General features: G+C 31.2%; 1 protein-coding gene across 1 annotated transcript in view; it reads left to right on the forward strand.

Annotated features, from left to right (window-relative positions):
• The window catches only part of LOC140058372 (neuronal cell adhesion molecule-like), a 29364-nt gene extending 17778 nt beyond the window's left edge, over positions 1-11586 (forward strand). The window contains exons 18-22 of the mRNA XM_072103943.1: positions 1302-1427; positions 1988-2155; positions 3156-3284; positions 5086-5176; positions 6851-11586. Coding sequence (XP_071960044.1) covers positions 1302-1427; positions 1988-2155; positions 3156-3284; positions 5086-5176; positions 6851-7052 — 716 coding nt within the window. The 3' untranslated portion in view covers positions 7053-11586. The remainder of the gene's footprint in view (positions 1-1301; positions 1428-1987; positions 2156-3155; positions 3285-5085; positions 5177-6850) is intronic.
• The last annotated feature ends 1383 nt before the right edge of the window (positions 11587-12969 follow it).

Below are 12969 nucleotides of genomic sequence, written 5' to 3' on the forward strand. Positions count from 1 at the left end.
TAAATTGTATGTTCCATTTGTTAAACTTAGAAAAAGCCAGTTTTTTATTACTTATTTAGGACCAACGTATTGGAATAATCTAGATTCAACTGCCATCAATCATTTATATACTGTAAATTCATTTAGAAAGCATATAAAAATCCTTTATTTATCTTGTTACCAAACCTACTAAATATGTTGCGCACTGTATAATTTATTTAATTGTATGCGTTGTATTTGTATATTTATACGGTACCGTTCTTATTTTTGTTTGAATTATTATTATTATTTTAGGGGTCAATGTGAGACAAGTTCTACTTCTAATTTTGATCCCTAAGATGGTCTTATATTAATTGTTTATGATTGTTTATTGTAATATTGTTTGTTATATATTGTGACCATCTTAAATAAATGTATTATTGAATTGAATTGAATTGAATTGAAATCACAAATTTGATTGTGTTGTCTTGTTTGAATCTTAAAGCTTTGTCTATGCTTTCAAACTCTATGTGATAAAAAAATTTGATGTGCCCATATATGGACATGATGATGTGATATCACTACGACATTTGGGCACATCACACTTTTTTTGACAAACTAAATTGATAGTGTAGACAAAACTCAAGTAAGATACTGTACAGGCATTACATCGTCCTTCAGATGGAGTGTTTAGTTGGTCATATTCAGAAATATGTGCCTATGCTCAACTTGTTAGACTACACAGTTTTGTTAAGCAATAGTTCTGCAAACATCATAGGTTTGATTTCACACAGGCGGGGCCAAACGCAATGATTGGAAGGGCATTTTCTTACGTTGAGTAGATTGCGTTACGTTGCATTGCTAGTGGGAACCAAGTATTAATAATTATGGTTATATTACATTGTACATTATAGGATAACTTTAAATTCAATACAACATTATCCTACGGTCAATTGGAGTACCTTTACACGTTATGATACAGTCGAATCCGCCTAAGTCGAAAAAAAAAAAATCGTGAAAGTCAAATTTTTATGAATTAAAGTCCAAATTGAGTCTCATTAGATTCGACTTAGGTGGAGTCAACTGTACCTTATTTACATGTAGATAATAGTGAGCTTTCATTTTGTGACAGTAGACGAACAAAGAGATGTCCATGTACTTCTCCCTGAACTGCCCTTCATATACACTTTACAAGTTCTCTCTATTTTTTTTGGTTTTGCTCAATTGCTTATATTTTTCCTAAATCTGTTGCCGTTTTTAGGGTTTTTTGATGAATTTCCTTATATCCAAAGATTGATAGCATTATTTAAAAATCGAGTGTTTTGTTTCTTTTTGCTTCTTAGGACCAACTGTTATCACTGGCACAATAGATATCACTACAACTGACAATGAGGCTACTGTAGTTTGGGAAGCCAATACAGAGGGTCCAGCAGCATCAACATTTCTAATAAGCTACAAAAGGGCAGATGGTGAGTGTAGTACTGTAATAGGTTTTAATGTCAGAGTTCAATTTTTGTAAACTTGCTTGATACTATCAAGTGCGAAAAGTGGTTAAATTTACCTGGTTTATAGTCTAGTGCGAACAGGGATTTAAACTATTTATTATTATCCCTCAGGGTGTAAATCACCTTTGAGGATTTAGAGGGCTAACCCCGGTACCATAAAAAATTATTGCGTTTTTTATTTGTTTTTATCTGTTTTTTATTGTTCTTTTCATGTATGGTATCGAAATAAATAAAATCTGAATACATTTTCAAGAGAAGCTTCTCTAGATACATTAAAGATGTAGTGTCTCCTGAAAACCATTTTGCAGTTTTAATAAAGTTATTCACCTATGTAAAAAAAAACACCAAAAATCATTATTTCACTTATAAAAAGACAAAAGAAATGTTTAATTTTAAATGAAAACCGTTGTCTAACAGACAATTTATGTATTTTTTGCTATACTTTTTTTCGGGTAAATAATTTTTATTTTTCGATCAAGTTTTTTTAGGGGAAACGTAAATATCTTTTTTTTTTTTATTTCAAGATGATGATGGTGATTATTCTATACCAATTGAAGTATCAGCCTTTCAAAATCCATTAAGTGTTGAATTGGTTGGCTTGGATCCTGGCACCAAATATAAAGGAATAATAAAATCTGTCAATGATGAGGGTTACATAATTAAAGAAATAGAAATGGTCACTGGTGGAGTTGGTAAGTATGGAGAGCCAATTGTGCATTATGGAAAGGCAATTCGAAAGTGATTAGCACTCATGGCAATCCCCAGGGTATTGCACCGTTGTCATAAATGAATGTTTTTAACTGTTTGATGTTCAGAGATTTAATGTTTTTAACTCTTTGATGTTCAGAGATTTAATGTTTTTAACTGTTTGATGTTCAGAGATTTTAATGTTTTTAACTGTTTTTTTTTTTATTATTGTACAATTTGTATATGTAATTTACTCTCAATTCAATGTTATATATTACAACGAGTAGAATGAATACAACCAGAAATAAAATATGTAAAATATTTTTGATAAATAATTTGTGTCGGAAGAATTCAGTTGGATTAAAAAAGTTCACTCTGACATAAAAATAAATGCATATATTTTGCACTTTCCACCATCTAATACTATACTGTAAAAATTATTAACCAATAGATGCACTGATTATGTTTATTTTTTATTAATTTTTTTTTTATTCCGGTAGTATATAAAAACATTACAAAAAGCAGAACAAGTCTGAAATTATTGTAGTACATATAATAAAAAGTTACATTACAGAAAAAAAATACAAAAAAATTTACAATATGCATGAAAAAATAAATATACTGTACATTAATCATTAAAATTTATCCAATAGAGCAAAAATGCAATGTCATAAAAAAAATAGATCATTTCTTCATTCATTTTATCAGTACAAAGTATCATTACTTAGATTCACTAGTATTTTAAATATATTTATCAACAATATTGCAATGTCATAAAAAAAATAGATCATTTTTCATTCATTTTATCAGTACAAAGTATAATTTAGGTTCACTAGTATTTGAAATATATTTATATATTTATCAAGGTTTTAATTTATTTTAAGCAATAACACAGTACTGTATAAAACTGACTCCAAATTAACATTTTAACATTATTTTATCTATATACAATATAATAATCATCAACAAAATGATAATAAACATGTAGATGTTTTCTTTTTTTAGCCAAGAGTACGGACACTGGGTCTACAATTCAACCGTGGTTAATAGCTATGATTTGTATTGTGTTGCTCCTTGTGTTAGTATTACTACTACTATGCTTCATTAGGAGTCAAAAGGGAGGCAAATACAATGGTAAGTAGAAGTATGTCGGCTTATGAAGTGCCTATTATATGGGAAAATAACTATTATTGGAGACTTGACCATATACATTAAACAGATCTAAACTTGCAATGTATTATTATAATTAACTGTTTTATTTTTGGGCACCTTACATTTCCAATTGAAATGGTATGTACACACTAATAATGCACTCTATTTTACACCTCTCTTTTTTATGCACCCTGAAAAAGAACTCATCCCTGGGATCATCCCTAAGGAATAGGGAATAGGTATCGACTCCATAGGAATAGGTATCGACTCCATAGGAATAGTTATCGACTCCATAGGAATAGTTATCGACTCCATCAGAATAGGTATCGACTCAATCAGAATAGGTATCGACTCAATCAGAATAGGTATCGACTCCATCAGAATAGGTATCGACTCCATCAGAATAGGTATCGACTCCATGAGAATAGGTATCGACTCCATGAGAATAGGTATCGACTCCATGAGAATAGGTATCAACTCCATGAGAATAGGTATCGACTCCATGAGAATAGGTATCGACTCAATGGAAATAGGTATCGACTCAATGGAAATAGGTATCGACTCAATGGGAATAGGTATCGACTCCATGGAATAGGTATCGACTCAATGGAAATAGGTATCGACTCCATGGGAATAGGTATCGACTCAATGGGAATAGGTATCGACTCAATGGGAATAGGTATCGACTCAATGGAAATAGGTATCGACTCAATGGGAATAGGTATCGACTCAATGGGAATAGGTATCGACTCAATGGGAATAGGTATCGACTCCATGGAATAGGTATCGACTCAATGGAAATAGGTATCGACTCAATGGGAATAGGTATCGACTCAATGGGAATAGGTATCGACTCCATGAAATAGGTATCGACTCCATGGAATAGGTATCGACTCCATGGGAATAGGTATCGACTCAATTGGAATAGGTATCGACTCAATAGGAATAGGTATCGACTCAATAAGAATAGGTGTTAACTCCATGGGAATAGGTGTTGACTCCATGGGAATAGGTATTGACTCCATGGGAATAGGTATTGACTCCATGGGAATAGGTATTGACTCCATGGGAATAGGTATTGACTCCATGGGAATAGGTATTGACTCCATGGGAATAGGTATTGACTCAATGGGAATAGGTATCAACTCAATGGGAATAGGTGTTGACTCCATGAGAATAGGTGTTGACTCCATAGGAATAGGTATTGATTCCATGAGAATAGGTGTTGACTCAATGGGAATAGGTATCGACTCAATGGGAATAGGTATCGACTCCATGGGAATAGGTATCGACTACATGGGAATAGGTATCGACTCAATGGGAATAGGTATCGACTCAATGGGAATAGGTATCGACTCAATGGGAATAGGTATCGACTTCATGGGAATAGGTATCGACTCCTAGGGAATAGGTATCGACTCCTAGGGAATAGGTATCGACTTCTAGGGAATAGGTATCCACTCCATGGGAAGGTATCCACTCCAAGGAAGGGAATAGGTATTGACTCCAAGGGGAAATTAGAAATAGGTGTGTCGACTTGTGGATAGATACCTTGAGTTAAGTTACTTACTTTAATATGGTAATGGTTAGCCTTGATCAATGTTGTCAAAGCATGGACTATAAAATGCATACTCATTATCAAAATTAAATATTAACATGCTATCATATTCTGTTAAAAATATATTTATCCATTGCTTCGCACCTTAGTTTACAATATGCTTGCAAATTAAATTTTTCTTTTTGCTCGTTTTATTTTTTCCCCAATTTTGGTGATTAATTTCAGTATCTGATAAGGAAGATGCATTAAGACAATTGGACTTAGAAGCAACGCCTTTAAAAGACCAGAATGGATTCACTGAGTATTCTCCAACAGAGTAAGTTCAAGGAAGCACCATAACGAATAATTAAGCATAACAAATGTTGGGTTTTTTTTCATTTCATTTATTTGGCATCATCGTAGGATAAAATAATATATCAATATAAAATAAATTTTACAAAAGGTAAAGATACACACTGTTCAGTTGTAATTTAAGTTAAGAAAGAAAAACATAATACAGTATATACACGTAACTCCTTTGTGCTCAATTTTAAAACCTTTTGGGCATAAATGTTGGGCACAGTGCATTATAAGCATAATACTGGGAATAGTACTGCGAAGGATTGTGTTTGTCTTCATTAAACAATATAAAAACAGTTTCCAAATTGTTAGAAAAAAAATAATACAAAATAAAATATATATTAATAAATAAAATATATACAAAAAATATAAAAAGTATTTAAAAAATAAATAAAAAAGATGTAAATACTAAATAATTAATTCCTGAGCTGGTGCAATTTTGATCCTACCCTGAAGTAGATATAGACATTTAAATTTAGGTTTTTTTTAATCCAATTTGAAAAAAATACAATAAGTACAGGTATAGTTACATTTATGTAATAATGAATTGATAGGTAATAATAGTCTTTTAATTCTCTTAACTTAGATCAGAATTTTATGTGTAAGGTATGAATTTTAAAATATCAAAACATTTTTTTTATTAACATTTTTATTTTGGTTCTATGTTGTGTATTTGCTGTTTTTGTTTTTAATGTTTTTTTTTTTGTTTATGCCTGACATCACAATATTTTCTGCATCCAAAAAAAAAAAAATTGTTAAGCTCTGTCTACAATATCAAACTTTATGTGAGAAAAAAATGTTGTGTGCCCATATATGGACATGATGATGTCATAAAAAATGAAATGAAAAAATGAAAAATATCACTACCATATTTGGCCACATCACATTTTTTTTTAGTGAAACTAGTTTGATAGTGTAGACAGAGCTTAAGGGTTACATTTTCTGCAGTACAGTCAACTATCCCAAAATCTGTCCACCATTGCACTTGCCCCAAAATTCAGGTTTCACAATGCATTTAACATGAAAAGAATTTCAAAGTTTCAAGACATCGTGACACATTTGAGGTCGGGGAGTTCGGTTTTAGGAAGTTCGACTGTATTGTGTAATTAGAATCACTTATGACTGCTATGTTTTATGTTCATCTGGGTCACAAAACGAGGTGTTTGAGGGAGGTCTGCATGAAAAAAGCTGTCATTACCAAACTGATTTTTAATAATGTATTGACATAAACTGTATGAGAATTACAGTTGTGTTTTGATGTGATGCAACAAGAAACTATCTAAATATTATTATAAAGATTATATGAAAGAATAATTATTATTAAAGTTTTGGGAGTGATTTCTTATTACTATTAAAAAATTCATATAGCAAATAATGAAAAAATATGCAAATAATTTGTTGGCCATGTCCAGTAAATAAACCTCGTAACAACTTGTCTGGATTTTATGCATACTTGTTTTCTTAAACTTTGGAAAATTGTACCATTTTTTTTTTTTGTGGCATAATTTTGATGCTGATTTGGATATGTTTAACAGCCTTAAATTATAACCATTTAAATATTCGGTGATAGTTTATTTTTAACAGGTTGAAGTGGAGAAACATATTGTCAAACTCTATCTAAATCATCAATAATAACGTTTTTTTTTTTCAGTGATTCATGCGAAGAAAAGGATCCTTTAAAAAACCTAGAGAGTGCGGGAAATGACGAGAGTGAAGACGATAGCCTTGCAGACTACGCTGAAGGTGGCGGAGATCAATTCAACGAAGATGGATCCTTTATTAACGAATATGGTGACAATCGGCGATCTAACGATAAGGAATCGTCCAACGCAGCATACAACACATTTGTGTAGTTAATTGTGAAACAAATTTTAAAACGATAAAGATATTTTGCACATTTGCGTTGTAAATGCGTTGACATTCCCGTCTTTCACCGAAGAAAACTAGGAAAAAATTATAATAATGTTTTTATCTTTATTTTCTCTGTGTGTTTAAAAAACATTGAGTGTTTTGTCAAAAGTTTTTATTTCCAAAGATAAGTTAAGTGATGGTTATTTTGGCTTAGATATCATTGGCGTTTCTTATACATAGTTAATGATACTTGAGGCGGAGAATATGAGTTTGTGATACCGTCTAGGTAAGATTAAATTGGAACGGAATGCGAAAGAAAAAAGTATGGTACGGAGTTCCACGTCGTGCTTAGATATAGTGCAATTGAAACATATGTACCTTGATTTCAGCATAATATAATGACCGTAGGCCAAGATTGTTAGAAGATAAACAGCTTTGGATAGGCTAAGCAAGGAGACGTGATAGCGCAAAACTAACGGCTGAAGAAAAATAACGGCCTAAGAATTTGCAGCTCATGAAGACACTAGAAGGCGATTTATGTGAAATTTCTTATGGAGTAAAAAAAATATTTTAACTTTTATAAGGCAATTTTACAGGTTTTCCCCATTTAATGGATTTAGAATAGAACGTAGTTTGTATTTTTTAACTATGTGTAATACCACACATTTGATTGTTGTCATTATCAACAACAGAGTATGTATTCAAAATGTATTATACAGTAGGTAATGTAGTGTATAGTTAACATTAAATGTTTTATCCATTTTAACCGTATCAACGATCATTTTAAAGTATTTTATAATGTTAATAGAAATCGAGAAGTTTTAGTGAGATCATAAGTGACAAAATCATTTACATTGTAATAAAGATTTTAGAAAATGTGAGGTTTTAAATTGTAAATTCTAGTGAAAGGGTTGTTGTACCTATGAGGGGAATATTATAACAATAGCTTAATTAAAATGTATTATTTGTCATAAAATTTTGTGGATGTAAAAGTTTCCAAAATATTCACATTTAATTTATTTACAATTAAATTAAATATAATTATGTATTCCCCAATGCACCCAGCAAGGCAAACTTTTTTATACTAAATTTCTAGGGATTGTGATAATGATATTACCTCAATTATTTAAATTTAAATTTAATTTCTCGTAATCTAATTTCATTGAGGTGAGAGAGAGAGTTTTTGACCAATAGTGATATATTAAAAACTTAAATATGTTTTAAGTGTATTTTAAATAGAATTAAATTTAACTATGATCTAAATTTCAACAAATTGAATTCACTTGGCCATAACTGAAATTAGTGTAGATATGTTTTAAGTGTGTTTTTGCGTGTTTAAATAATTAAACAGTTTTGTAAGATTGTTGTACAAAAGTAAACTTGTAAAAATAAACATTTATTTTTCATTACATCTGAAAACTGTTTATCATAAAAAATATCCAAAAATTTATGTTTTTCTTTCAGTTTTTTTAATTCAATTTTTGTTGATTGGAACAAATTTAAATGAGTATTCAGAACAATTTTAATGTTTGATTTGAATGATCATTTTTAATGAACCACTTTTTCAATTTTATATTTTACATTTGTTTGTTTTTTAAAAACAACAACAGTACATCTTAAAAGACTTAGTTTATTGTGCCGTGTATAAATTATATTTTTGCCACATGTAGTAGTGTGTAGTTTAACCATAGAAGGGTGACTCGCTCACTCATTCACTCACTCATACTGGTTCAACCAGGGAAGAGCGACTTGCTCTTCCCTGGAGCACAAAGCAAAGAAAAGCTCCTCCAACTATTACAATTTGGGGTTGTTGCAGAAGCTATCACAACAATTGCTTCTTAGTCTTTGTTGTAGGGGCAGATCCAGCGGAGCATTAACATGATATTGATGGTCTGTCAAAGATGGATACAAAAGGTAGTTCATGTCAAAATGTGGGAGAGTACAACCCTAGCCCTACCTCTGGATCCCTCCCTTTGTTATGTAATGTAAGCAACATGTTCTTTGGACCAATGAGTATCAATGGGTAAATTGATGTGTTCATCTACTATATGTCAATGCTTTGTGTAAGATATGTTGTATTTAGTAGGCCTATGTTAGCTTATCAGCAATTGTTTCCAATATTGAGCGCTTTAGATGCAAGCATGATCCAAGATTTTAGTTTTTAGCTGCAGAAAACGTTATTTGTTCTTGTCTTTTACTTGGTACTCATTGGTCCACAGATTAAAGAATAGAAGCTTTGTTATACTTCGTTAATCACAAACATATAGTAGAGGGCAGTATAATTCTGAAGTCAAGAATAAAGTTTTATAGTTGTGGTTTGAGATACGACATGTAGTTGAACCTTCTGGATGAAGTAATAGTGGTGTCCTATTAATGAAGAGGATCTAATGCTAGTACACAGACATTAAATACAAGATTGTGTTATTCTCGCATTTCACTTTTTTAAGCTACCAAACTTTATATGACAAAATAAATGTGATGTGCCCATATATTGACCCGATGACATCACTACCATATTTGGGCACATCACATTTTTTGATTGTGTAAACAGAGCTTTAGTCTGTGTAGAGTATCTTAGAACTGAACCGGTGGTGTTTTGGTCTGCCATCTGACTCAAACAGCTGTATTAAAATCAAATGGGTTAAAACTAGTGGCTGTTAAGTGATTGACTGTATATGTGTATATATATGCCATACTGTAAAACCTCGAAAAGAAGCCCATGGGCTTAAACCTCGAAAAGAAGCCCATCTCGAAAAGAAGCCCCCCTCTACAGTTTGCAAAAGTACTCTCGAAAAGAAGCCCATCTCGAAATGAAGCCCCCTGGGCTTCTTTTCAAGATATTATGGGCTTCATTTCGAGACAGACTACTCATACTGTATTGAGATGATGACGAAATTATTGTATTTGACGGTGAATCATAGGACTGTTTTTTTGCTTTTTATATTGTTTTTTAATTGGTATATTAAACATAATGGTTGAAAAAATGTCTCAAAAGTCACATTATTTACAGTTTGCAAAAGTACTCTCGAAAAGAAGCCCATCTCGAAAAGAAGCCCATCCAAGAGCACTAAAAAAAAAGAAGCAGCCCATGGGCTTCTTTTCGAGGTTTTACGGTATGTCATATAAAAAAGTTGATTAGCTTTTAAGTTGATTGTGCTTATATGTTTCTCTATTATATCCATGTCTATTAAATCTTATGTTAAATCATTTCGGTTTATTTTATGTAAATTATTAGTCACAAGTAAACAATTAAGTATTTTTATATCTATTGAATTATAATCTTTTTTTAAATTCATTTTATATTGAATTGTTTTATGTAATTTGCTTTAGATATTTTTTTTGTAGTATTATTTTGCGTGTGTGGATTTTATACGTTATTTGCATATTAATTTACATAATTAATTAAACGTTTTGAAGATTACCAAGATAGAAACAGCTAAGTTTTCTGCAGCTATTTACATTTAAAAACTTCTTTATTTTGGATCAAAGAATGCATAATACGATTAAATATTGGATTTTTAAGAACTGGTAAGCTATTTTATCAAATAAACCATTGTGGTAATCTTCAAAACGTTTTAATTTATTATATTCTGTTAAATTAATATTGTAAATCTATTATTATATTATAAAGAATGATTGTACTGTTTTGCTAAGAGTAACAAACACCAAGTCAATTTTGTTTGACTGTGTGATTTCAACTAATAATCAGTGACCACCTGTTAATTCACCCACTTGCCAGGTGTCACCTACTACAGTAATTTGCATATATTTATCTCCAGGTGGCATTTCTGTTTTTATGACTATAATTTTGACACATGTTTCTATGAGGAAAAATAAATCATTTAATTTATTCAAATAATAATACTAAATGTAGTAATGATTTCCATGTACAGTATATATTAACAGGTGGTTATTCCACATTTACATATTTATGATATTCAAATTAGATATATTGTAATGAGTTGTCAAGTAATTATACTTTGTACAGAAATGTTAAAAATGTTCTTAGAATTTGTTTGTTTAACAGATTTTTTACCTGATTTGTTGTTAGACAGGAGGTCATTACTATGGCAACAGACACCTGTAAATGTATGTAGATAATTCTCTAATTGATGAAAAAGAAACTTGTGTATTTAAAATAGTATTCCCTTTTAAGTGTGATATTATATAATTATCGTTCTATGTACATGTTTTTTCCATGGATTATTATTGGTTTATCTATCAAAGCAAGATCTGTAAGGATTATTAATATCAAAAGATTATTTATATCTAAGGATTATTTATATCTAGGGATTAAAATGCAAGAATAATTCTAATCCCCTGTTGTAGGATGCCAAAGATGAGTTTAATTTAAGCCATAATATATGATCACCATCATTTTCACTGAACTGCTTTCTTTTATGTGATCATGTCGGACCGTTAATTTTTCAAGTTTTACATGTAAACAGCACTTAGTAACTTATTTTTATTCTGTTAATGTTGTTTAAAGCTATGACGCTGCTTGATCTTATGAAATTAAATCTGGTAGATAATATAATAAAGCTGTTGTTATGTTTCAAAATGTAATGTCATACTGCTGTAGTATGCTTTAGATTGAATGGCAATGTTATATTCGGATGGCCTTCCCTGAAGAAATTATGTGTGCGTTACTTCTGATGTAAAGGAAGTGTCAACCAAATCCCTAATACAGATGCATTACACCATTTTAGCAACCCCCGGAGTTGCCATTTAAAAAATGTTGCTGTTTTGACGTCATTTTAAAATGAATGAGCAACCCCTGGATTCACGCTTTAAAACATGTTACTGTGTTGATGTCATTGTAACGTGAATGTGCAAACCCGGAGTCACCCTTTATTTTTTTTTTACTTTGTTGACGTCATTGTAATGAACGCGCATGCGTCATACGTCACACGTGTGGAGGAAAGAAAAATCAAATTGAACTACTGACCAATGAGATACCGCCGTACGCCACAGAAAATCAGACGACACGGCGAAAGAAAATAAAATGGTAAGCATGAACTAAGTTTTTAATTTAAATTTATTTTGATTTTAATGATACAAACTACCTAAAAACTAATGTATTTATGATCTACCCATTATCTAGACTCTGTGCCTAGGCTGAATAGCTTTAGTTTGTAGGCCTAAGCTAGCACTAGGCACCTTTTTAGCCAAGGCCCAACAAGGTAAGCTAGCTTAGCCTAGCTGGCCTGTAGTAATTGGGTCAAGGCTTGTAGGCTATAGTCGGTGTGTATTTTATGTGCGTGGGAAAGCGGCGAGGCCTACCAAGATCTAATCTAGATTTATATGGGAGATGACTGATCCTGCTTAAATAAGCTAGCAATAATTATAAGAACATTGTCATTGCAGTTATTTCTTTATTTTAATATGACGTAGCCTATATGCTTAGGCTGGGTAGTATTAGGCTTAGGCCTACCAACTTCGCTAGGCCATGGTATACTACAAACTCATTAGGTAATGTAGGCTTATGGATTTTATGTAGTAGGAGATATTATCTTGAGGGTAGGCTAGTAATATTAAAATGTGATGGTGGTTTATGAGTTGATTGATGATCCATAAACAGGGGTGCGACACATAGGCCCATGGTTTAAGCTCTAGGCTTTACCCTTTTTTGACATATTTTAATGTCTGTTTTTTTTTCTCCCAAAGTTGCTCATAGTCATTACACCACTGTCTGTGAATGTTCAACCAATTTAAAAAAATGAAAATATATATCGGTAGATAAAATATTCAAATAGTTTTATTAAAACAAGGCTTTCAATGATATTTTACAAGGAAAAAACATTCAACTATTTTTACAGTCCATGTTTTTAAAAAACGTTTATATTTCAATGTACTATTCATTTTACAACAATATCTAACAACCCATATGTACACATTACTAATTCTGAAAATGTATAA

This window comes from Antedon mediterranea, chromosome 9 (assembly GCF_964355755.1).
Source record: "Antedon mediterranea chromosome 9, ecAntMedi1.1, whole genome shotgun sequence".
NCBI lineage: Eukaryota > Metazoa > Echinodermata > Crinoidea > Comatulida > Antedonidae > Antedon > Antedon mediterranea.